General features: G+C 46.8%; 2 protein-coding genes across 6 annotated transcripts; both read right to left on the reverse strand.

The window, feature by feature from the left end:
• Positions 1-455: 455 nt before the first annotated feature.
• Positions 456-10852, reverse strand: HAUS4 (HAUS augmin like complex subunit 4). 4 transcript variants are annotated; one of them, XM_081168064.1, is made up of 10 exons: positions 10728-10852; positions 8898-8970; positions 8532-8674; positions 7727-7843; positions 6914-7054; positions 4612-4708; positions 4031-4176; positions 3054-3184; positions 1952-2020; positions 456-718 (listed from the first exon to the last, which is right to left on the reverse strand). In XM_081168064.1, exons 2-10 carry the CDS (start codon positions 8944-8946, stop codon positions 541-543), a joined length of 1071 nt encoding a protein of 356 aa, XP_081024190.1. In that variant the 5' UTR covers positions 8947-8970; positions 10728-10852; the 3' UTR covers positions 456-540. The 4 variants fall into 4 exon arrangements, with proteins under 4 accessions (XP_081024190.1, XP_081024191.1, XP_081024192.1 ...); XM_081168065.1 differs by having other exon boundaries at positions 10573-10803; XM_081168066.1 differs by having other exon boundaries at positions 10718-10785.
• Positions 10853-13321: 2469 nt separating this feature from the next.
• On the reverse strand, positions 13322-24840 carry LOC308572390 (uncharacterized protein C14orf93). Of its 2 annotated transcripts, XM_081168374.1 has the most exons (7): positions 23942-24840; positions 19682-20336; positions 18739-18984; positions 18486-18547; positions 17816-17919; positions 17184-17296; positions 13322-14903 (listed from the first exon to the last, which is right to left on the reverse strand). In XM_081168374.1, exons 2-7 carry the CDS (start codon positions 20201-20203, stop codon positions 14502-14504), a joined length of 1449 nt encoding a protein of 482 aa, XP_081024500.1. In that variant the 5' UTR covers positions 20204-20336; positions 23942-24840; the 3' UTR covers positions 13322-14501. The 2 variants fall into 2 exon arrangements, with proteins under 2 accessions (XP_081024500.1, XP_081024499.1); XM_081168373.1 differs by lacking the exon at positions 23942-24840 and having other exon boundaries at positions 19682-22030.
• Positions 24841-25254: the final 414 nt, after the last annotated feature.

Consider the following 25254-nt stretch of genomic DNA (forward strand, 5'->3'; position numbering starts at 1 on the left):
TTATGGAGGACGCAAGTGCAAGTTTTTCTTCTGGGAAATGCTAATGTTTTAGGGAACTTGAAATGGATACCGCGAGAAACCCAGCAGTCTGTTCACAGGGCAGGGGAGAAAAGGTGTCTATCCATTAGAGGGAAAGCAACAAAGACATAATCCCCGTGACGGGGTGAGCTCCCGTTGCTCGGTCCCTGCTCCTGCCCACCTAGCGGTTCGGAAGCACATCAAAGTACAAGTAGATAAATAGGTACCGCTCCGTTGGGAAGGTAAACAGCGTTTCTGTGAGCTGCTCTGGTTCTGCAGAAGCGGCTTAGTCATGCTGGCCACGTGACCCGGAAGCTGTACGCCGGCTCCCTCGGCCAATAAAGTGAGATGAGCGCCGCAACCCCAGAGTCGGTCACGACTGGACCTAATGGTCAGGGGTCCCTTTACCTTTTAACAAAGACATGTGAAGCCAGCCAGCCTTTCCTCCGTACTTTATTGTACAAAACAGTCGTTACACACTAAATGGAGCAATATTCAACCAGTCCATTCCCAAACAGAGCCTCAGTCTTTGCTGAATTCTCTCAGGGCCCAGCGCCTGTTCTCGATGATGGCTTGCAGCCGGGCATATTCCTTCACCAGTTCTTCGAATTCTGGGCCCAGTGTCTCATAGTTGGAGACGATCTTGCGAGAAGTGGCCAGGTCTTGCTCCTCTTGGCTTAGTGCCGCCTGCAGTTTGTCCCTAGAAAAAACGAAGAATGAAAGACTGGCGTGTTGGACGAGCTTTTGCAAAATCTATGCCAGAGACACACTTTTCCAGCCTCCTAGCAGCTACCCAAAACCCAGCTTCTTTCCACAATCCGTGCCTGTCCGTCCGGAAAAAAGTCCGACTAGAGTTGTGTTACTGAGAAGGTACTTCCTTGCCTTTGGCCTATCTCCATAGGTAGCTGCAAGGAGCCTCTTCAGAGTTATCTCCTTGTGCCCTCCAAGCCTCAAGAACAAATATCATTCCTTATATTTCTGGTATGGCATATTGGTTAGAGCAGGGGTTGCCAACCCAGCGCCCGTGGACACCAGGGTACCTGCAAAGACTACCTTCTCAGCCTAGCCTGCCTCTCAGGGTTGCTGTGAAGATAAAATGGGGAGGTACACCACCTTAAACTCCTTGGAGAAAAGGAGGGATAGAAACATAATTATTTAATTACTGTATTATTTTATTGTTGTTAGCCGCCCTGAGCCCAGCTTCGGCTGGGGAGGGTGAGATATAAATAAAAAATTATTATTATTATTATTATTATTATTATTATTATTATTGTACTCAGGCTGTGAGTGCTATTGCTTTTGACAAAGCCAAAAATGGCACCACACACACACAGAAATGAGACGTATTGGCAGGCCAGGGGAACCCCACGGTGTACAAAAAAACCCCCCAACTAGAATGAAGACTAAGAATGCTCAGAGTCCCGGCTGACCTTGAGAGGTAGCGTATGGAGGAAGAAAGAGAATGAACAGAAAGCCAGCCAGGAGGAAGAATGGACTGGATCAGATGGAATCCTGAACAGCAACATTTTTGTTGCTGGTCCCACTTCTCCAATTCTCTATGTAGGGCTGGACAGAGACCACAAACAAGCAAGTTTCCTGCACTGCCGGGGGTTGGACTAGATGACCCCTGAGGTCCCTTCCGACTCTACAATTCCATGATTCAATAAGATCTTGGCATTACCCTCTAGTGCAGATGCGAAGTCAGCAAAAGCTCTGCAGCACAACTCGTCGTGACTTAGGGTACCTCAGAGATTTTTTAAAATAAATAAATAAAAGAGACATGCCTGCCAACAAAACACCATTTGCTGGTAATCACCTTCCAGCTGCTATCTGTATTCACACCTGCCACAGCAGTGGGACCCACGGGAGTCTCTGTGTTTAGCTTTACGGACATAAATAAAGACTGGCCGCCTCAACACACACACACACTTACCTCATCATCCGATGCACATCCACTTTCTCAGGCGTGTAGGTTTCCAAAAGGATGCTCAGCTCCTCAAGCCTGCGGCAGACAGAATTATTTGGAGGAGCAGGATTGACAGACAGAGTCCGCTTCCTATAATGCCTCCCATGTACAGCTTCTGCTCTGCCCCTCGCTCACAGATGACCGCAACACTCCTAACCGCTGAGCTGTATCCGACTTCCTACTCGCAAAAGGCCTGCTCAAATTAACAAATCCGAGTCAGTCACGTCCCTTTGTTTCAAAGGGTCTGCTGCAAGTATGACCGACGTTATGTGCAAACCAAAGTTGCAAAGCGTCTCCTGGATTCTAATTCTCTCTTGGGAACTACAGAAAACCTCCCATTATGTCCTTTAGGGACATAATGACTTGCCACCCTATGACAGACACCCCAGGTTGGATACAAGGCAGATCACTAAACCATATTCATCAGACAGATCTGTTCTGGGTGAGAATAGGAAGTTGCCTTACACCGAGTCGGACCATCGGTCAATCAGGCTCCATAATGTCTGCACTGACGGCCAGTGGCTTTCCAGGATTTTCAGGCAGGGTTCTCTCCGCACCCTACCCAGAGATGCCACCAGGGATTGAAGTCAGCATAGCTTACTTGTGCTGAGGAATAAACCTTATCAACAGAAGGGTGTCAGGCTTTGGCCGTAGATAAGCAGGACAAAGCGAAAAGATTCGCTTACCATTTAAAGAGTCTTTAATGATCACAGCAAAAGAACAAAGCAGCCATTCTCGGAGCGAAGGTGCTCCCAATTAAGGTTTTCACCCACTTTCCCCCTTGTCACTTCTGTGCCTTGCAACCTGATCTTGCAACCACTGTGCTTTTTGTGTAGCCACCTTATCTGCTCTACGTGACCTTGGACTGATAGGCTGGACACTTTCCAGTGAGAGAGAGTCTGTTAGCTCAGACTCTCTCCTTGCTGTTCACCCCTCAGTACGTCCCAACTTTTGTCTTCTGAACTATGCCCCTCAGCAAACCACTGGTCCAAATCTATACTGTTCCATTGCTCCTGAGCAGCTTCAGGATCCTGGTCAGGAGAAAGGGGAGACACAGGTAAGGCCTCACCGTATCTTGAAGAACATGGCATTGCACTTGGTCTCCAGGTACTGGGTGCTGAAATAGTCGAGTTCAGACTGAGCATTAAGGCGGAGCTCACGGGCCAAGCGTTTCAGGATGGCCAAGCAGCGTAATAAGACCTGCGGCACATGGGAGAGTGAAATTAGTGCTTAATCGATTAATCAGTTGCTTGCTACGTTAAGACTTTCTCAGCAACTTACGAAGCTTTAAAAACATAGGGCTGTGTTGGACTAAACCCTGATCAGAGCATTGAAATTAATGGACCTAACTTAAGTCATGATATATACAGGCAGAAGCGAAGTCTGAACAAAAAGTCCAGCTTGTTTTCATCAGCCAAAAATGAAGTGCCTCTGTTTGATATACAAGGGGTAAATATGCATATTTAGGCAATGATAAAGCGCAATGTTATCTGGCAGAGGCATTGATTTATTTTAAAGATTTGCTGTAGGGCTAGCAACACATTTATTTCCAGGTTATTTAATATTTACCTGGTTACTAATTATTCAAGAGAAACAGGGTATTTTGCACTTTAAAAAAATCAAAGCAGTCGGTTGTCTCTAACATTTTTGGAATGCTCAGAAAAAAGACTGGACTCATTGAAACATTCTGATTTTTTTAAAACAAGGTTCTCCACTTAAACAACAAGACTTTGCTTTCCTCTCCTCTCCCCATGTCCCCCAAAACCTGCCCCAAGGGGTCCTTTGTCCTTCAGGAGCAAATTTTGAGAGGGGGTGAGCACAAGTGAGAGGTGGGAGAAATTTCATTGCAAAATATTGTTTTTAACTGTGTTATCAATTTTATTCTCCCCGTTACACACACACACACAATGTGTTTTAAACTGTGCAAGCTGAGTGAATATATACCCCTTTTTTCCTTATTTGCACATTTTTCTTGGCAAAATGCACACAGAGACTTCTGGCACGCCTAAAGCCCACACTGGCAGACTTCCCTACTCCAGCTGTTACCTGGGGATAGGCAGCTTTCTGCTGCTCCAGCAACCCCACCAGTTCCTGGTGCCGAGCCTGGCTTTCTCGCAGGCGCCGCTTCTCTGCAGCCAAGCACTCTGCCAAGGTCCCCAGCATCGCTGCCCGTGCAACCTCTCCAGCGCCATCTGAGAAGAAGAGAGGTCAGGTCAACAGGCAGCCCCGACCCACACGGCACCCTTAAATCCCCCAGAATTGTCATGGGCTTTCCCACCCCACACACACCTGCAGGGGGCTCCCCCCTATTTGTATTTCAAGTATTTGTACCCTGCTCTTCAGCCAAAAAAAGGCCCTCGGGGCAGTTCGTACACAATCCATTAAAACTAAACGGTCCCTGCTGCCCACAGGCCTACAAACTCGAAAACACGACACGCGAGGGAGAGGGGACAGGGAGGGAAGAGGGGGAAAGCAAGCTCGGGCAGCGCTTCCTCCGATAATGACCAGCTGGCGCAGAAACAGCTCAAGGGCAGAAGGCGCCCGCTGGAGCCGGTGTCTCGGCAAAGCTGATGGAACGAGAGAACCTCTCCTGCTAAGGCAGCCTGGGGGGAAGAACAGCATCTCACCACTCTCAGGGAGGTAGTAACCGAGTACGGCAAGGCATTTGGACTTAAGGCGTTTCTCCAATTCCGCAGGGAGGTGTTTTCGCATTTGCTCCAGCTCCTGTGGCAAAGCGCAGAAAAGAGAGGACTATAAATGTGAACGAGCTTAACTGTCGCCGGGGTTTTTTTTTTTTTTGAGTGCTTTCAGGTAGCGTTGGGCACATTGGATCTGTACATCAAACACTCGCAAGCCACATGGACTGAAGTAACAGGGAGAGAGGAGATAAAAGCCCCTAAAGGCGCATCCCCTCATGCAGTGACCATACTAATAGTAATACAGTGGTACCTCAGGTTACAGACGCTTCAGGTTACAGGCTCCGCTAACCCAGAAATAGTACCTCGGGTTAAGAACTTTGCTTCAGGATGAGAACAGAAATCGTGTGGCGGTGGCGCTGCGGTAGTAGGAGGCCCCATTAGCTAAAGTCGTATTACAGGTTAAGAATAGTTTCAGGTTAAGAACGAACTTCCAGAACGAATTAAGTTCTTAACCTGAGGTACCACTGTAGTTTATTATTTATACCTGCCTATCTGGCTGGGTTTCCCCAGCCCCTCTGGGCGGCTCCCAATAGAATATTAAAAAAGCAATAAAATATCAAACATTAAAAACTTCCCTAAACAGGGCTGCCTTCAGATGTCTTCTAAAGGTCAGATAGTTGTTTATTTTCTTGACATCTGGTGGGAGGGCATTCCACAGGGCGGGCGCCACCACCAAGAAGGCCCTCTGCTTGGTTCCCTGTAACCTCGTTTCTCGCAGTGAGGGAACCCCCAGAAGGCCCTCAGAGCTGGACCTCAGTGTCTGGGCTGAACGATGGGGGTGGAAACACTCCTTTAAGTATACTGGGCCAAGGCCGTTTAGGGATTTAAAGGTCAGCACCAACACTTTGAATTGTGCTCAGAAACGTACTGGGAGCCAATGTAAGTCTTTCAGGACTGGTGTTACATGGTCCCGGCGGCCACTCCCAGTCACCAATCTGGCTGCCGCATTCTGGATTAATCGCAGTTTCCGGGTCACCTTCAAAGGCAGCCCCACATAGAGCATATTGCAGTAGTCCAAGCGGGAGATACCGTATTTTTCGCTCTATAACACGCACCCGACCATAACACGCACATAGTTTTTAGAGGAGGAAAATCCGTAGGCATGCCACCCGTAGGCATTCCCTCCATAACACGCACAGACATTTCCCCTTACTTTTTAGGAGGAAAAAAGTGAGTGTTATGGTGCAAAAAAATACGGTAACTAGAGCATGCACCACTCCAGACTAGTAGGCCTTTCTTTCTTGAAATATAGCTTCACTCACACCTAGTTTGGTGATAAAAACATGGATTGTGGGGGTGGGAGGGAATACCACTTGGAAGCATTTTTAATTTCTCAAAGGCTCTAAGAACTCCCTTAGAGAGCTAAGATTCCCAGGGTTTATCGAGAGAAAACGTGGCAAGTTAAGCCATGTTTTTTTCTGGTAAAAACGCACCTTTTGGGGGAGGTGGGGGTTTCACGTTGGCCCTGCCTGTGTCCTGGGACAGGATCTCTCATATATTAGCCCCTGCCCTACAGATGAATCTTCACCAGGCACCCCCAAACTCAGCCCTCCAGATGTTTTGGGACTACAATCAGGGCCGTCTATAGCATATGCAGCGCCGGGATGCAAAGATCTCCCCAGCGTCCCCAAATGTTCATTTTGCTGCTGACGCCGCCACCTCCAAAGCAGTAATAAATGCTACTTTCACAGAGGGAAGACAGGGGGTGTGGGGTCAGGGAGGGAGATGCTGCCTTCCCGCAGGGGAGCCTGGGGGTGTGGGGTGAGGGAGGGAGGCTTGGGAAGGAAGCTGCATGCCAGCCAGCCATATAGTTGGCGAGGCACAGCTGGCGGGCGTGCAGGGAAAGGGGAGGCTGCCGGCAAAGCCGTGCAGTTCCCCACTTGCTGGGGCGCTCCTGAGAGGCCAGTGCCCTGGCGCAACGAACCACTAAGCCCTATGGGAAAGACGGCTCTGACTACAATTCCCATTTTCCCTGACTCCTTGTCCTGTTAGCTAGGGATGATGGGAGTCCCAAAACATCTGGAGGGCCGAGTTTAGGGATGTCTGATCTTCATGCACATTAAGCCTATCCTGAACAGGAGGGAAAGGCCATTCGGGGAATAACACGCCCTCTTTTAGCAGTACATTATAAGTTTCGTAACACGATCTAAAAAGGAAGGATTGGGCCTCTACACTTGGGTCTCTCAACAGCTCTACTTGTGGGAAATTCTCCTGCTTATGCCCATCTTACTTGGTTAGGGGGAAGAAGCTCCTGTAGATCAGAGGCCTCCAAACCCAAAAGAGATGGTTGTGCGTCTTGCAGAGAAGGGCCGAGATCAAGCATCCGTTTCAGCTCAGCTACCGAAAGCTGTTGCTCCAGGACCTCAAGGAACTGAGGAACAGAAATGAAAGAGGTTGGGGGGAGAAGCAACACCCCCCCACACAAAGCCCCTCATCAGCGTCGCCAGACCTTCCACACACACAAGGCTGTTCTCTGAAGCTTGCATAACACCATCACATTTCACTGGTTCAAGGCTTGATGTTCCCGTTTATCACCCCACGTTTCTTTCCCCGACAAGAAGCAGCCAGGAGTTGACCTGCTCCTCTAAACGGCCAGAATCTACCCAGAGAAAGCTTCATCACTTCATTATAAGAACTGTAGGTTTAAGCTCGTGGGCTTGAGCTCGCTTCTCCTTTCCTCTCTCTCCCATCCCATTTTCCTCATATGTCACGGGTTTCTTAGATAGTAGACAGGCAAGATCATCTTAGTACTCATTTCTGTAAGCTACCAGAGTCTTTCTTGCTAAAGGGCACGGTGTAAATGCCTTAAACAAACAAACCGAGATCTCGCTGTCTGTTTCTGAGCCTTGTTAGAGCGCTCCACGAAGCCACTTCAAAAGCCGACTATAAGCACAACACCATTTTTCTTCAGTAATGCTTATTGCCAAGCGCTTTAGCCAGCCTTTCTCAAAGCTCTCTGCCTACTTCAAGATTCCTGCCGACAGCCCCTCACTCACCCTCCAATTCTCCCCCCCCCTTCCCACTGTTTCCCTTCAAGCGTTACTTTTTGGTCCCGTGGAGACAGGCCAGTTCCCAGTTCCCGTAGCGCCTCCTGCAGAAGCCGATGGACCACTTCCCATTTCAACCAGTTTCCTCGGCACCGCTGCAATTCCTTTCTTGCCTACGAAAGAGGAAATGTGTGGCCATGGGGGTGGGGGGAGAGAGACAGCAGTGAGGATACCTCCTTAATAATAAAATAAACACACTCTTCCAGTCATCCACTGCAGTACAAATCCTCCATTAGGCAATGGCGGAGGGAGAGAGGACCAATGCAGCTCAGAGCAAAGCCAAATCATGCAGCCTAAATTCTATATAGGGCAGGGCAAGCAGGTCTCATGGGGCTGGGCCACTGAGCCTTGCCATAATGGCTAGTAACCATCAGTAGCTATTTCGTCCCTGAATTTGCCTAAACCTCTTTCATAGCCGTCCAAGTTGACAGCCATCATTGCCTCCCCGTGGGAGCGAGTTCTATAGTTTTAACTATTCACTGCATGAAGAAATACTTCTTTATATATCTGCCCTGATGCGACCGAAACTGTGCACAGGATTCCAAATGCCGCTGCACCATAGATTTGTACGAGGGCATTCCTTGCTTAACAGCACAGCTGAGAGTCGGCATGTCAAATCCCTGCCACTTTCAGGACTCAAACGTCTGTCGCCATCAACCCTAGAATCTAACCACAGCAGAGCCAGAAGGGACTCCCACCCTTCTAAAAAGGAGAGGTCGGATTTGCAGTCTGACGGCTTTTCTTGTCCAACACCGTGGTCACGAAGCACAGACTAGCCTGGATGAGACAACCTGCTCTTACCTCCTCCATTTGTTGTGCCAAGTGTACACTGAGCCCACTGGAGTCCATATGGCTGGTCAGGCCCAAAAGGAGGTTAGCCAAGCCAGGGTAGGCAGCCAGGTCCTCATCGGTGAGTGAGCAAGGGGGCAGGCAGCTCCCACAACCTGTGGGGACGGGAAACGGCAAAAGAGAGTAAAGCTCTGTGCCAGGAGCAGAGAACCTTTGTCCCTCCAGATGTTGTTGAACTACAACTCCCATCAGTCCTGGAAAGAATAGCCAATGGCCAGGGATAGTAGGCGTTGTAGTTCAGCAGCATCTGGAGGGTCAAAGGTCCCCCACATTTGCTTTACGCCTCCGTCTCCCCTCAAATAACCCCAATGAAGTTACCTGGCTGCCGCAGCAACTGAACACCAACGGTCCCTAAGGCAGATGCCATTGGCCCTTTACCAGGGAAAATCAGCTAGAAAAGAAAAAGGTGAGATGAGAGCTGTTAGCAGGCAGAAAGATAGACAGGTCCCTCGGGGAAAATATAGACTTGCTGCCATACAGAAACAGCCCCTACTGTCTTGTGTGGCAACAAGCAAACCTGGAAGCACAGCTGGTCTCTGGCATATCAGTGCTGGCTGAAGAAGGAATCTATATACCTCTGCCAGCCAGATAAGCATATGTAAAAGGTGTCAGCGGAAGGGAGGGTTATGAGTTTGTCTCAGGCCAACTTAAGGAGATGCCTGTTGGAAGTGTGCCCCAACATATGTATAGGCACTGCTATGGAGGCATCTACTGCACAGGAATACATAAACTCCTCCCCTCCATCACCCCCAATTTCAGGAAAGTCATGCTAATCCCTAAAGGAGATGCATACATATGCCAAACTCCAACCTGACACTCTAAACTGAGGAAGACCATTTTTGTTCTCTCCTTACGGAATCGGATAGTTGTCAAGTTAGAAGGGACCTCAAGGCTTATCTAGTCCAACCCCTACTTAAAAACCTCCAAGGAAGGAGAGTTCACAACCTCCCAAGGGAGACAGTCCCACGGTCAAAACAGCTCTTACTATCAGAAAGTTCTTCCTGATGTCGAGTCCTAATCTCCTTTCTTGTAACTTGAACCAAGTTGGTTTGGGTCCTAACCTCCGGAGCAAGAGAAAACAAGCTCGCTCCAGCCTCCAGGTGTAAGCCAGGTGTCCCCCATCTTATATTTGTGCAGCTGGTTCTTCCTGCCTAAGTGCAGAACCTGTCATTTGTCCCTATTGAAATTCATTTTGTGAGCTTGGGCCCGGCTCTCCAATCTGTTAGGGTCACCTTGCATCCCAATTCTCTTTTCAGCGGCATTGGCTACCCCTCCCAGTTTGGTGTTATCTGAAAATGAGCATACTAGGTCATGCTAACCTAAGAAGCATCTTTGAACATCCTCATCGCAGAGATTGTGCGATCCTGAGGTAGATCTACTTTAAGGCACCCCGGTTCATTGGTCCTCCTCTTGCCAATCCCACGGTAAGCATGAGGAGGGTGTCCTTTCCATTTGCTCTCCCTCAAGGCATTGGGCAAGTTGAGGGAGACATCACTATATGTTGCTGCTGCTGCAGCCAATCACACTGACCCAAAACCAGACTCCTCATCCCATTGCCCCAGAATGCAAGGGGCACGCACCAAGCTAAACAGCCCAAACTTTGCACAGACCCACCACCGCCATCCCATGACACTCCCAGCCTGTGCTTGAGGCAACTGGTCTTCGACTGGCAGGCCAAGGAGGCCACAACAGCAGCACTGCCACCATACAAAGATATGGCAGAAGAAAGAAATGGGTCCTCCCAATGCGTATAAATAGGATTTTAGGTGCTTCTTTCCAGGAGGGTCATTGCTTTCTGTGGGAAAAGCTCCAGGGCCTTAAAAATCTGCGAGGCAGGCAGAAATTCAACTGGTGCAGTTTGCCTTTAAAACGAAGAGGGGAAGCTTCACTGGTTGAATGTCTGCCTGCCTGCCTGGTGTAAAACAGTCAAAAAGCATGTGCACCTTGCCATATATGGGGTTTTTTTAAACCCACAAACACCCCGCCTACTCACCCCAAAAGCCCATTTTCTTTGCGAAAAGTGAAAATTAGCATGAGTTAAACATCGAGGCACACCAAGATGCCCCCCAATTCCGCGCTCGTTTCTTTTTTAAGGGAAAAAGTGGGGTTCCGCCAGTGACGTCATGAGAAGCTTTCACCTTTCCCCACCTTTTCTTTCTGCCCCGAGGGCTCGATCTGCAGGCGGCCAAAACACAGCTTCCAACCGTCTCCCCCGCGCGCCCGACAAAGCTAAAGTTTGAAGAGGAGGCGGAGCCACCTACTTGGGGCGCGCCTTAGAAACCGGAAGCCAATGAGGAGCGCCGAGAAGAAAAGGAAGGCGGGAGGTTGGTGACAGAAAGGGCGGGACCTCGTCCGCTTATTTACATCCCGATTGGTCTGTGTCTGCAAACCGCCTTCGTCGGGCGCTTTGAATATTCATTCTGAATCTTAAGGAGGCCTTCGGCCGCTGGGGCCGATGGGAGTTGTAGTCGTAAACATCAGTAGGGGCTCAGGCTGGCGATGAGTTTTGCTTTAGTCTATTCTATTCTATTCTATATAACATTCTGTAGATTATGGTTGTAGATTTTTTAGTTATAATTTTATCTTTTTTTGGTAAACCGCTTTGAGTTCTTTTCTACAATCTAGCAGTGTATAAATTTTATGAAATAAATAAAAATTCCCAGCCAATGCTTTTGTGTTTTGCACAATTCCCAATGTTCTTTCTCTGCGTCCCAAGCATCACAGACGCACCTCAGGTCAGGTCTTATTGGGGGAGTGACACACAGACAACAGAACAAAGGGCTCCCTCTTTAATAGTTTATTTGCAAGGGGGAATTTTGTCCTGGCATCTAGTCATGTCACAGCACTGCAGAAGTGAAGAAAGCTACACTCAAAAGATTTCTCTCGCCTAGTATTATCATTATTATTCATTTTATTAGTCATTTTTTTATGTCACACCAACTCAAAGCAACTTACAATATTTTAAGCAAAAGCCGAATACCAACCTTTTCTAAATAAATAAACAATATTGAAACATCCCCACTTGTGTAAAAAGGCCACAGATAGTTAAAAGTTAAAGGACTGATTAAAAAGGAATGTTTTTGCCTAAAGATATGCAACAATGGCACCAGGCAAGCCTCCTTGGGGAAGAGCATTCCTACAACTATTAAAGGTACAGGAGTCTCTTTTTGTACCCAGCCATCATGGCAGGATATAGTGTTAGCCTTGAGACCAGATGGCTTAGTTCTTCCTCTGGCACAGACCGATTTTACCCGAGAGACTTTAGGAGAATCACTAGCTCAGCCTCAGCTTACCCTGTTTGTAAAATAGGTGTATTCTATTAATGTACCACCCAAAAGTTTTATAGCAAGCTTTTGTTTATTTTTCCATGGGGGGTGTCTTATGGGCTCATGTGAACCACTATGAGATTCAGCTTGGTAAGGAATTCGTTACAAAACTGTACAGCACTGTGTACACTAGAAACTGCTAAAAAGTAGTGTGTATACATGTAGTAGCAGGTAGTGGGAGGAGTCCACCTTTCCCATTATCTTAAATTTGCCTTGTGAAACCAGCCTAAAACTCAGTTGTTCCAGTATTGTTGCCACCCATACGACTAGGTGATGGCCATGCCTAGCATCTGCTATTTGAACTGTCTCTGTCCATGGTAGCTTCTTTTGATTGATAGGTTTTGCAATCTATAGATTTCAGTTTGTGTTTATCTGTGGAGCTGAGATTCTATCTGGACCAGGAAAACATAGCCAGGGGACAGCCGTTAGCCCAGATCAATTAATGAGGAGTTTTACAAGTGTGTTAGGTGCCTTATGCATACCTAAGATTTTGAAAATAAGAAGTTGCCTCTTAGACCACCTACCCCTGTGCTCTAGGTGGCAGCGTATCTCCATTCCAATGTTCCTGGCCACGTTATTTCCCATCACTGGAACCTGATCTTTACCAGTGACCTATTGTCCCATTCTTTCAATGCATTCTCTTATGATCAGAATGGAGTTTCTGATTATTGCTTGTGACTGTAAATAGAGACGGATGGATTGTCATAGAAACCAAGATACAGGGTCATGGGTTACAGGGAGCCGAGTGAGTGTCGAGGAAAGGAATAGAGGGCTGCAGCAAGCATAATAACACTGACCACTCTTACACTTTGCTTTTTTCTAGATCAAACAAAGACTGATAACAGGTGTCTGCCCAGCCAGAGAGGAAAAGGACCATCCATCCTTTTGTACTATCTAAAAAAAGCCACTAGAGGACAGTGATGGCTCAATAAATATCCAGTTTATGCTTTTGATACAGTAGTATGCATAAGGATGGTACTGTGGCCCTCTTTTGGGGGGCTGTTTTGTACCCCCAATGTCTCCACACCTGACAGCGCCCTCTAAAATATGTTTCTCATAAGTCCATCCATGTACATAAGAAGGTGAGAAGAGCCTGCAGGATCAGGCCAATGGGCCATTTAGTCCAGCATCCTGTTCTCACAGCAGCTGGCCGGGTGCCCATGAGAAACCCACAAACAGGATCCAAGCAGAAGAAGCATTACAGACTCTAGCTGTGGCGTCAGAGCATAGCCATCATGGCTAGTAGAGCCAGCAACAGCCTCCTCCATGAATTTGTCTAATCCTCTTTTACAGCCAGTATTAGTTGGTGGCCAACACTGCCTCCCGTGGGAGCAATTCCCATAGTTTAATGACAGATCAGTGGTAAGACTGACACATAGATAATTTGAAACAAATTATTTTAAAAACTTGAGCCAGGCAAGTCAACACGTACTTTTACTTGGTAAGAACAATGAAGAGTCTCGTGGCACCTTAACACATTTATGGCGGCATAAACTTTTGTGAACCAGAGTCCGCTTCATCAGATGCATGAAGTGTTAATGACTCTTCGCTGTTTTGGCTGCAACATTCTAGCACAGCTAATCCTCTGGAAATTAATTAGTGTACATTTATGTGAATTAACATATGCAAATGTTTTTTTAAAAAACAAAAAGCCCGGTGTTTTACTGCTGGTAAAAGAGATATTTTTTCTCTCCTGTTGTAGGGGACTTGGAGTTTGACAATAGAGAGCCATTCCTGAAACCTAGCAAAGGGGAAGTTATCACAACAATGCAATAATAAAAACCAGGAGTGTTGTTTCTTAGCTCTTCTTCGCGTTCCTACACAAAATTTTTACTCTTCCTGCAAACAAGAGGGAGGAATAGGAACTCTGCAAGTAGGAGGGAGGCTTATGAAGGAATAAAATACACACCTGCCTAATGTTTTCACAGATACAGGTAAGAACAGTCAACTTGGTATCACTAAATGTTTCTAATTTAAAAGCATTGCTATCAATAAAGAGTCAACCAAGAAGCACTCTAAGTGTTCTCTTAACTCTTGTGGTCCCAAAAGCAGTTTGACTAAGCAATGAGCAATCCCCATAATTTCAGAAAACATCTCAGACATTATTATCATTTTTTTGCGCTACTATTAACTCAATAGTATAACTGGAGTAGTTTTGCACTGTGAAAGGTTCTCCAAAGTTTCTGATCCACCCAGTCCACAATGTAGTCAGTTTTTATGGAAATTCCCATTTTTGTTTGAAGGTTGCTTTTATTGAAGGCTCAGAAAAGACTTAATTCCCTTTGCAACGTTGTACTCTTCATGTTCACATTGTCAACCTGTTGGGTATAGACCAAACAGCCACATCTTTGTCAAGGGCTCCTTTTCCCAGTAGTGTCCCTCTCTATCCCTCATTTCTTCTCCATCGTGACCTAGATGTAATAGCTCCTTATGGAGCGAAGATGCGTCTCAGCCCACAAATGCAACCTGGCGCATGGCAGGCAATTTGCTTCCCTCCTCCTCTTTGGGAAGATACTGAGTTCAGCTGGTGGTGATCCTGTATTCTCTCCTTGTCTTCCTTTTGGCTGCCATATTAAACACGATCAGCATTCTCAGGTCACTCATCCTTTTCCACTTTGATCTCAACGAATGAGCTGAGGTCAGGACAAAAGCCTTTGTGGCTGGGCGGCCTAGGCGGTGTGCCCGCCCTGGCTCCTTCCTCTTGAAAATGGGGGTTGTAGAGGTGCAAGGGCAGAAGCTGAGCTTCAGCGGAGGGCAGGCGGTCAGAGGGCGACCCATAAACCCGGTTAGCTTTGGTGCCATGCTTTGAGTTGGCATCAAGTCGGTAGCAAAGCTGAGTGAGGGGGGTAGCGCGGAATCGTGGGGGGCGTGCCACCCACACACCTGGCTCAGTTAGGCTGTCTTCCTCGTCTGACATGAGCTCCTCTGTCACGCCTTGCCACAAACGCTGCTCTTCAGGGCCCAGCAGACGCGCCACCCCTGAACGATTTGCAAAAAGCTAATGATAAGACAAAATGAAGCCTAATTAGTCATTCTAAGAATATCATCTTTGCCTACGCCCCTGCAATTACTCACCCCATCTGTCCTCACTGGTCTGTCTTTCCCAAATGTCTCTCCCTGCCCCCTAACTCCTCTATCATATACCTTCCCCCCATTTTGTCCTCCCCCTAGTGTTGGAGGACTCCAAAACTCGGCTCTACCTGGGCCTGCCATATTGCAGGCCCCCACCACCTTAAGAATTTGCTTGCTTGCTGCCCAGTGTCTTTTGAAAAGTGGAACCCGCTCTGTGGCATGTGTCTGAAAATCACAGCTTTCTGCTGCCCAGCATTTGACAAGCTAGCTTGGGACTCGTCTCTGCAGCAGAAATAGAACACATGCTCCAAGGCCTGCAGTTTATAATGCAAACACCTCTTGGCAGCTGTGGGTTGATGGGCTCATTTGCCCCACCACCCGAGTGTCTGCTCCCCTGGGTGAAGGAAAGTCTCTTCTGCTACAGGGAGGTCTCAGAAGAGAGTGAAGCTTTACTCTGAGGCAGGCTTCATTTTTCTTTCTTTTTAAAGGAAGACTAGCACTGCTTTGATAAATGATATTGGAAAACAAGTGGGATGCAGACATAATGATCCAGTTCCCTGGTTTTTTCTTCTTCCTTTTTTCTGTTTTAGGCTGCTGTCTTAGAAGCCGACACTTGCAAATAAGCCATATTGAACTCAATGGGCCTTATGTCTGAGTAAATACACTTAGGAACGAACTGCTAGGTAGGAAGCTAATTAGAATGAATAGTAGTTTGTTTAACAACTTTGATCAAGTAATTTATTTTTGACTGAGAGAATCCTCTCACCCTGCTAACAGACCAATCCTGTGCGTATTTATTCAGAAGTTACACTTTTTTCAATGGGATTACCTTATGTATGTTCATGAGACTGCAGTCTTTAAAAAACAACATTTCAGTTGCAATCCTAACCTATCCAGGATTATGCCATATTGGAGTCAATAGGACTTCTAAGCAGACATAGGATAGCACTACTCATTAAGGATTTTACCAGTTAAATCACTTCTAAAACTTCCATAACATTTTGTAAACCGTCTCCGGTTACCTTTGGCAACTTTCCATAAAGCATACGCATATTTAACTCAGATGTAAGTCTCACTGCAGTTCGTAGGGCTTATTCGCAAGAAGTGTACATAAGATGACAGCCTTAAGGAGTAAGCTCCATTGAACACAGTGTCATTTACCTCTTAGTTAGGATCAGGTTATAAAAAGGGGAATGAAATGGTGTTGTCTGAGGAAATGTCGTTATGGCTGGAATCCAAGAACAGTCAGAACTCAAATGTTATGAAAGTCACAGCTGAGTAGTAAACATGAACTTATTAATTAGGAAATCTGAGTTATTTAACACCTAAACTGCTTGATGAAACTGATGGAATGTCTTTGCAGCAGTTTGAACATATATTTACTTGAAGTAATTTCAACATCACATAGTTCACTGAAGATATATAACAGTTTCCACTACCTGTAGCCTGTTCTAAGCTGCCTTATATAATCAGGGTTAGAAAAGACCCCAAAGATCTATGAATAGGGAACCTCTGGCCCTCCAGAGGTTGTTAAACTACAACTTCCACCATCCATGGCCATAGGCCATGCTTGTTGGGGCTGATGGGAAGTTGTTGTTCAACAACATCTGGAGGGCCAAGTCAAATCCCTCTGCCAATGCAGGAAATTCTCTGCTATAGCATCCCTGATAGCCATCTGCCTTCGGCATAAAAAACAAAGAGTCCAACTTCTGAGGCAGGTCTGTTCCACTGTTAAGCAACCCATCCCATTCAACAACCGGAGTGTGCTGAGCAGAGATGAAATGGGCCTGGAGACCAGCCCTGTAATGAAAATTTGGAAGGAGTTGTGGTATGTTTAGCCTGGAGCAGAAGAAGCCATCTTTGAATATTTGAAGGTCTGTCATAGATGACAGAGCAAATTTCCAGGGAATAGGATATGAACCTACAGTTCAAATTGCAAGGAAGAGAATTCCAGCTAAATATTAAGAACTTTCTTAGTGCACCAAACCTATTCCTTCACCTGTCATATACAGTGTTGCTTCTTTATGTTTCTAACCAGAATATAAATGCCATTTCCTACTCCACTTCAGTGTGATTTTTGGAATTGATGGAGGAATGCATTTGGGCTTAAATAAAAAGAGGGGCAAAAAACTATTTTTGGTAGATAATGTAGCGTTGAGATAATACGGGAGAAATACTTCCTCAGAATAATGGATTGGTCCCTTACCCGGTAGCGTCTACTTCGTAGTTTCTTCTCCTCCTTCTCCTTGAGTCCTTTGAAGGGATTCAGAGAGTTGCGATACTCACGTCGTTTGGTTAGAAAGTAGGCCACACAAGCACCTAACAGAACAAAAAGTGGGCAAAGCAATTGCAGGCATGAAAAGCAGGAACTTGAAGCACACTTGAGTAACCAGAGGATATTTATGTCTGCATGTCTATGTATATGAACAGGCAGCATTTCGATGTCACCAGAAGGTAAATACTTTTCTCTTTACCTGGGATTTTTGGCTCCTAATTTGAAGGGTGGCGACTGTGGCCTCTTTTAGTGGGGTAGAGTTTGCAAATCCTGCCTTTTTTGTGCATAGCTGTGCTTTTACGTTGTCATTGGATATTCTGAACTGGTTCCAACATAAGTCACTTTAGTCACTGTCTGAGAAAAGTGACTGACAAATATCACAACAACAACAGCAGTAAGTTCCAGAGTGAACACCAAGAGAGATATTTATTTTCAGACCTGGAGTAAAATTTACCAGCAAAGTGTATAAGGATTACTCAACAGGTAAAAATGTTCTAGGTATGCTCTAACAATAAAATCCAGACATGAAACAAGTGAAGTGTTTTTATTCACCCTCATCTTACCTTTTAGTTCTTTGTCAGTGTAATTGTGGTGATTTGATACCAATTCATGCTTCAGTTTCTCCAGCAAGAATTTCACTACAGAGATATTCCATGAAGATTTAATGCTGGGGTGGGGGGGGGGGGAGAGAAAGAGAATGGAGAAACGTAAAGACTAGAACAAATCCATCTTCAAAACCCATGTTTTTAGCAATGCCTTCAGCACAACTTCCAAGTCCTCATACCATAATCTAACTAACCCTAAGTACATTATTCTCCCATCTTTACCGTGACTCTCTCCTTCTTCTCCTTCCTGTTGTCTCCCATGTGTTGCATTCTATATTACAAGCCCTTAAGGCAGAGACCTCTCCTCTTGTAGTTTATAAAGCACGTTGCAAACAGTTGGCCCTATATAAGCATTAATAACCTGAACGTTATTAAGGTGACTTAATACGGGATAATAATAATGAAGGTTGACTATTCAGGATGTTGAGATTAATTTCAGTGGGAACATGGGTTGCCAGATCAATAAAGGCGTTCTGGGTTCTATTAGCTATGCAGAAAAGACCGGCTTGATCCATGCAACTTCCTTCTCCCACCACAACGCAGTGAGAAGAGAAGCCACACTTGTTGGTTATCTTTCCTTTGCAGTTACTCTTCCTTATCTTATGTGCCAATCCCACCCAGAGCTCACCTCTCAGAGCCATCAAACCTCTTGTCATTGGTGATGTGGTTGTGGACATTATGGACCAGTTTCTGGGAGAGTAAACAGAAAGAGATAAGTGCCCCTCCACAGTAACTCTGCAAACCCCAAGCTATTAAAACAGAGCAGCATGCCCCAGAAAGTTAATTAAAATAAGCTTTGCAGTGTCTAAGCTGCTGGGCCCACGCCAAGTTCCTTGTGAGACACAAGCTCCAATATGTGGCAGTTATCTAAGGCAACTAACCGAGAGCACCAAGTCCCTCTTACGCCTCGCATTCTTCTGTCCCATGCTTCGGTTTCTACAAGGAAGACTTGCAAAGCCCAAAGAGAAACGTGGCTCCCCGTGCATGTTGTCCTCCAAGGTGATGCTGTTGGGGGATACCTCTGGGCAGGAGAGAGAAGGATCATCCAGAGGCTGAGAGGAGGGGGAAGGTGGTGTGGCATAGACCCGTTGAATGGAGACATCTACAGCAGGTGATTCTTCTGCTCCCTGAGAACAAGAAAAAGACTTGTACGACTTAATATGATATCCTTCATTCCAAACTGCAGCTACCCTTCCTATCGCAGCTGCTATTCCAATTCTACAGCTCTGGCTCAAAATGTGGGCCTTTAATTTATCTCTGCTCTACTATCCTTTAAAGTTCCTCCAAACCTTCTTTTGTGTGTTTTCACGCACGCACACAAAACGCATTGGCCTGCAAACACAAGTGAGTAATGGCCAAAACACATAGCTGAATTTTAAAGCCTCTTTTTATCGTTCACCGACAAAAGTTCACAGTTGGCTCAAGTGGTACGGAAGGCTCAAAGGCACTTCTCATAGCCCCATATATATGAAAACATTCTAACACTAACCCACTAGAACGTCTGCCAATCACAACGTTGCCAATGCCTCTTAATCATCGCAAACAGCTCCAGCCTGACTCCCGTACCAGCTTTGGTATCACATATACAAATACACATACACTTTTAGCTCTTGCCAGTGCCCCCCAACCCCAGGCCACAACAGCAGAGCAGAGCTTGGCATGGCTCCCAGAATGCATCTCTCCTGAGCAGGTCATTGGCAGAGGAGGCGAGAGATGCCATCAAATATTCATGAGCCCATCTGTGTCTGACCGGAGGGACATGGGGACTGTGTGTATTTTGTGGGGTGGGAGGGACAAAGAGCTCTTAATCTTCAGCCTACATACCCCGCCAAGCCCCCCAGGCCCCAGATGCACAGGCGAGAAACCCAAGTGTCCAGGTGGCCCTGCCGCCGCTCCCAGCTGCCGCAGCTCTTCAATGACCACCTGGACGCCACTTCTGAAGCCTTCGGCCTCTTGTTCCTCCTCATTCTGCTCTTCATTGTCCTCTTGCCGCTCCTCAGGACCACTCAGGGGGCTGGCTTTGACGACAGGGGCCATCCTTCGGCGCAGTGTCCCCATTTCCTCCTCCAGCCGCCTCAGGGCTTCATTATTGGCCTTGGCCAGGCTCAGCGCCACCTCAGCAAGGCCCACTGCCTTCTCTACACGTTGATAGATGACATGGAGCAGTTGCTCTGAAGACTGTACCGCTAGCCCAGTGCCTGTAACCGTGATGGGGGTGCTCGATGAAGATGGTGGCGGTGGCGGCGTAGTCGCCTGAGCCCCCGGCTCCTGCTTGCAGGTGCAGCAGCAGCATTTTGCCTCTTTGGTGTTGGGAGGGGAGAACAAAATTGTGGCACTGAATGACATGACGATGCAGGTTTATGAGGGATTCTTGGTGTTCCCCAGCTAGTTCTCTTGGAGGAGGCAAGGCGAGCTTCAGATCTGGCCTTGAATGCTCTGCGGTGGAGGCATGCCCATGGCACTGCTCAGAAGGCTGGGTCTCAGCAAACAAGAGGAAAGATATTAAAGAAATATTTCTAAGAGTATGACTGGAGCAGACAGCCATGTTGTAGTACATCTGAACCTACCTGCTTCTGATCATCTAAATTGCTTAGATTTAGGCTCTAACCTCTGTATACAGATCTGCTGTTGCCAAACCCAACAGGGCAGGCCATTTCATATTTGCATTCAATCTGTCTAAATCTGTGGTTCGGAAACTTACCCCTCCCCGACCCCTTGATGCAGTTGTAATGCCTTTTGCTAGATGCTGTATTTTAAACTGCATTTTCCTTTGTTCTTTTATTTCTTATATTGTATCAGGCTGAATTACAATTTGGATTCCATAGAATTCAAATTATAATTCAATAAATTTGAGAAATAAAAGAAGCAATTAAAATACAATCAAAAATCATTATATTTAAGGCAGACACGCCACAGAACACCTGAATAAAAAACAACCTCAACAGACTATGAATCAGTTTGTGAGCCCCAATCTAGATTTATGCTCAGTGTGATTAACATTAGGAGGGATTCAGCACTATCTTCCAGCCACCCGACTTGTCCATTTGGATCTATATTAACCCACAGCTGACCTCTTGTAAATCTTATTGCTTTTACAGTCTATATCTATTGATTATTTTGGCAGTCAAAGTCCTGCAATGAACTCAAGAGCTGAACTAGCAGTTCAGGTTTTCGCTACCTCTTTCCAATTTCTTTGTAGAAGCACTGAGACCCTGCCAAAAGAAAAAAGCTGAGGGAAACCTCTGCTTTGTTTCAGTAGTTCACACTGTGCAACGTTTGTTTCTCCTCCTCAACAGTACAGTTCGCTTTTAACCAGCAGCGCATTCAGCTCTTGCAAAGCACTTGCAAACAGCCCTTGAAGAATGTTTTTGAATCTCCGTAACTAGGGACGGAGGAGGGGACCGAGTCTGAGGTGATAATGGAAAGTAAAGCGGAGAGGGGAAACTATCCATTCCCATCCCTAGGAAGCTGTTCCGCTTTTCCAATTTCAACTGCTCGAAAGTGGTTTTAAAGTTCATGCAAGGCATCTTTTTGCATATTTAAAATTCGCAACCCCCAAGGCGGGAAACGTGTCCGGGGCTTCTCCTCGTTTAGTTCTGCGGCCCAACGGAATCCTACGCTCCCCAGCATTCCATCCCGCGTGTGCAGCGCCCGGGGGGAGGGGGAGGCGGCGGGGGGGGGCAGGAGAAGCAAGAGCGCCGCAGTCGTGTACGAACGGCACAGCCCTCCGTCCGCCCCGCCGCTCTCCGATAGGCTATTGCGGAAGAGCAGGAGGGAGCCGATTGGTTGTAGACGGTGGCGCCTAGGCCCGGGGATAGGAGCGAGGGGCGGGGGAAAGGAACATGGACGGGGGAGAAGGGGGCTCTCTGAGGAGGTCCGCGAGGCTGGGCCCTTTTCAAGGCCGCCTTCCCCACACTGGGTGGTCGAGGCCTTTCCTTTCCGTGGCCCCGCGAAAGGCGCCGGTCATATTCTACGTTTTAAAATCCAATATAAGGACATGTCAAATACCCAGTAATTACACACCAACGACAACAGCGTATAAAATAAATGATTTCCAAAAAAAGAGTTGCCTTGACTGGGGTATCTTCGAAAATGGCTGACCAGGCCCAAGGTCATGTCAAGACTTACGCACCACTGGCACAAGTCCTGGCACACAGGGGCACTGACCATGGCCTTGAATAAGAAACCCACCACATTTAAATCCTCATTTTCTAATAATATTGTTTCTCAATTTATTGTTGGGTTTTGTTGCCCCCCTGTCTACCCAGTTACTGGGTATCTGATAAGTATTTTCCCCATAAGTCCTCCCTCAGCTGGTATCCCCTAGCAAAGCTGTCTGTCCCCAATGGGCTTGTGTGTCACACACAATTTTAAAAATTACGTGGCCAGTCTTTCCCTTCTTAATTTACCCTTGCTTTCAAAGTGAAGGTTAATTTATTACTTGGGGGAGGGGAAATATTGACAGGCCTCACAGCGCCTGCTTCCCAAGCACCTGACACAACCCTTCCACACAAAATACTATACAGATCCTCCAATTTATTAGCTGCCATGTTCCCACTGCAATGTCAGGGCTAGCACACCCCCAGGGTTATAAACACTTAGAGTACTCTTTTATTCCAGGGAAGACAGGCGAGCTAATGTCAGTGTACTGGAAGAAGCAAAGATCAATAGTGTCGAAGCAATGATTCTTCAACATCAACTTCGTTAGACTGGTCTTGATGTTTGAGTGCCTGATTATCGTCTTCCAAAGCAACTACAGTACTCTATTCCGAACTTAAAAATGGAAAGCGTAATGCTGGCGGTCAACAAAAGAGGTTTAAAGACTCTTGAGGCAAATCTATAAAAATGTAGAATAAACACCGACAATTGGGAAACACTGGCCTGCGAGCGCTCCAATTGGAGAACAGTCTTTACCAAAGGTGTCCTGGGCTTTGAAGACACTCGAACTCAGGACGAAAGGGAGAAACATGCTAAGAGGAAGGCATGTTTGGCAAACCCTCACCGTGATCTACTCCCACCCAGAAACAAACCTATGTCTCCACTGTGGAAGGATGTGTGGATCCAGACTTGGCCTCCACCATGTTCATGGCAGGCAATCTTACTCAGTTACGAGTGATTACCAAAGAAGAAGAAAACCCTTTTATTCCAGGTTAATTTAAGTCCAAAATGATTCCGCAGCCAGTCACTAATGAAAAATTGGGCCAAAGGAAATTCACCGTTTCACTGCTTTACAGCAATCCTGACAGGGTGAACAAAAGAATTAATAATGCGTGTTAGCATATTTGTCACCCCAAATGATATTGAATAAGCCCCCTGTGCCTTTTCTAATCACCCTCTTGTAGAAACAAAAGCATGATTAGATTGAGACGAGAGAAGGTATATTTGATTAAAAAATCCAACGCAGATGCATGCATTATTCCTCTGCAAGCCTGATCATGTAGACACACATCCTGTGTGCCTAATTAGTATACTCACAGCCTCACCTCTCCACTTATTTTCCTATCCGCTCTTCTTGAAACACCATTTACCTCTACAGCATCACAGCCAAATCACATTACTTTACACAGCGTTAAATAATCCAGACTAACTGCCTTGTTATTAATGACCACTACTAATTCCCATTAAAATTCTCACATCATCCACAATAAAATGAAGAAAGGTATTCCCCCCCCCCCCATTCTTTAAAGCCCCATAGCAGTTAAAGGGCTAGGAGGGGTAAACTAATCTTTGATCTATGATATCTGAGTGTTCCCTATTTTCCTGTACACTTATCCATTCCTAAGCATTACTGTATATAGACCTCTTTCTCCCTCTCTTCGCTATATCCATGTACAAAAACCTCCAAAGCTACTCTGTTCCTGCATGTACATATATTTTCTGCCAAGCATATCCCTCCTCTCCTGCTTTCCCCCCTCCCACATTCTGCCACATACAAGCCTCTCTCTCCCCCTTGGCGTATATTTTCCCTGGCAAGGCCAAAGAAGGGATTGGGGTGCCTCCCTTTTCAATCCCTCCCCAGATCCTTTCCCCCCCACCCCCACCCCACCCCCAATTCCATCCCACACGTCCCTGGGAAAAGGATACTGGAAGGTCGTGCAGCTCTTTGTATTCGTGTGTGTGCAAAGGGGGAGGATGTGCACCCTGCTGCCAACCGCCACACCCCCATGCTCCCCCCTTCTGCCCTGATTGGCCAATCTGCTGTACGCACACAAACACACACCAAAGCTGCACACGCATTCCTGAGCAGGGCCCCAGCAGGGGACACCTAGACTAGCTGGGCACTGCCAATTTCCCCCTTTCCTGGACATGTACAATCAGGCTGTTTTTTATTCCTCCAATTTACACTTCCCTTTGATCCTCGCCACCCTTTACTTCTGCATGCTATTTTGTTTCTCAAAGCCTTCCTCGCATGCTCCTGCTAGTCCCTCGTGTTTCTTCTTCTATATTTCACTCTGAACTGTTTCTGTTACTGCTCTCCCCTTGGCTCCTGTGTACACACAGCTTTCATCTCATTGCCTTCCTCCTTCTGTTCATCCTTCTTGCCGGCTGTTCCCTTCAACCTTTGCAGCTGTACCCCCCGCCCCCGACCCAATCCAGGAAACCCCATGGCCCATGCTTCACTCATTTTGTTGTGTACTGTAACCCTAATTTTCTTCCTCTCCACCCACTAAACAAGCATGGAGGGGCAGATTTGGAAAAGGAAAGGCCGTTTACCCAGGAAGGTTTCTTTTGTTTTCGTCTCTCTACAAAACTACGCCTCCATCTTGGCTGCTTTGTTCATTCTATTCCTGGTGCCCTGCAGCTGGCAATAACCTTTTCTGTTCACATTAGGTTCTACGCACTGCACACACATCGCTCGCGTCAATTGGGTGGGAACCAGAAAATCCAACAGTGCATAAAAGTACTTGGGATGGCTATGCTTGGCGAGGCCAGCATGGGTTAATATTGGCATGCACTTCTTCATCTGCGACTGTCAACATTCAACAAGCATAGATTTGGGGTGGGTGAGGGGGTGGGATCCCTACGAAAGGCAAGGGACTGGTTTGCTCAAACGTGTGTGAAGATGCAAGTGAAGGTAACGTGGGCTATCATGGGGGAAAGGAGCAATTATTTAACAATCGTTTGACTTCCTCCCTCCCTTGGTATCGGCAGACACGTATGCTTCAGTGCCTGTGGGAACAGCCGACCTTCTGCTTTCTTGCCTAGGAACAATGAATTTCAAGAGACATTTATCTCCCACCTCCTGTGCCCAATCACTAACGCCCACAGAGGCAGCCAGCATGTTTGCCCCTCCGAGGCATCCCTCCGTTGGCAGGAATCCAAAGCCAACAACACACCTCTGACGGGACTGGAGTAGCCAAGATTTCCCTTGCCCACTCTCGTTTTTCAAGTGAAGA

The sequence above is a fragment of the Podarcis bocagei genome, assembly GCF_964188305.1.
Source record: "Podarcis bocagei genome assembly, chromosome: 13".
In the NCBI taxonomy this organism is placed as follows: Eukaryota; Metazoa; Chordata; class Lepidosauria; order Squamata; family Lacertidae; genus Podarcis; species Podarcis bocagei.

What these genes read in the sequence shown, in the direction of transcription:
- HAUS4 (XM_081168064.1), bottom strand. Translation starts at nt 8,946, where the DNA reads ATGGCATCTGCCTTAGGGACCGTTGGTGTTCAGTTGCTGCGGCAGCCA. An exon ending in AGAAAGCTGCCTATCCCCAG is followed by an intron (nt 3,185 to 4,030) that starts GTAACAGCTGGA and finishes CATGTGCCGCAG; the next exon opens with GTCTTATTACGCTGCTTGGC. An exon ending in GATGTGCATCGGATGATGAG is followed by an intron (nt 719 to 1,951) that starts GTAAGTGTGTGT and finishes CGTTTTTTCTAG; the next exon opens with GGACAAACTGCAGGCGGCAC.
- LOC308572390 (XM_081168374.1), bottom strand. Translation starts at nt 20,203, where the DNA reads ATGTCATTCAGTGCCACAATTTTGTTCTCCCCTCCCAACACCAAAGAG. An exon ending in GGCCTGGGGGGCTTGGCGGG is followed by an intron (nt 18,985 to 19,681) that starts GTATGTAGGCTG and finishes TCTTGTTCTCAG; the next exon opens with GGAGCAGAAGAATCACCTGC. An exon ending in TACGAAGTAGACGCTACCGG is followed by an intron (nt 14,904 to 17,183) that starts GTAAGGGACCAA and finishes TCTTATCATTAG; the next exon opens with CTTTTTGCAAATCGTTCAGG.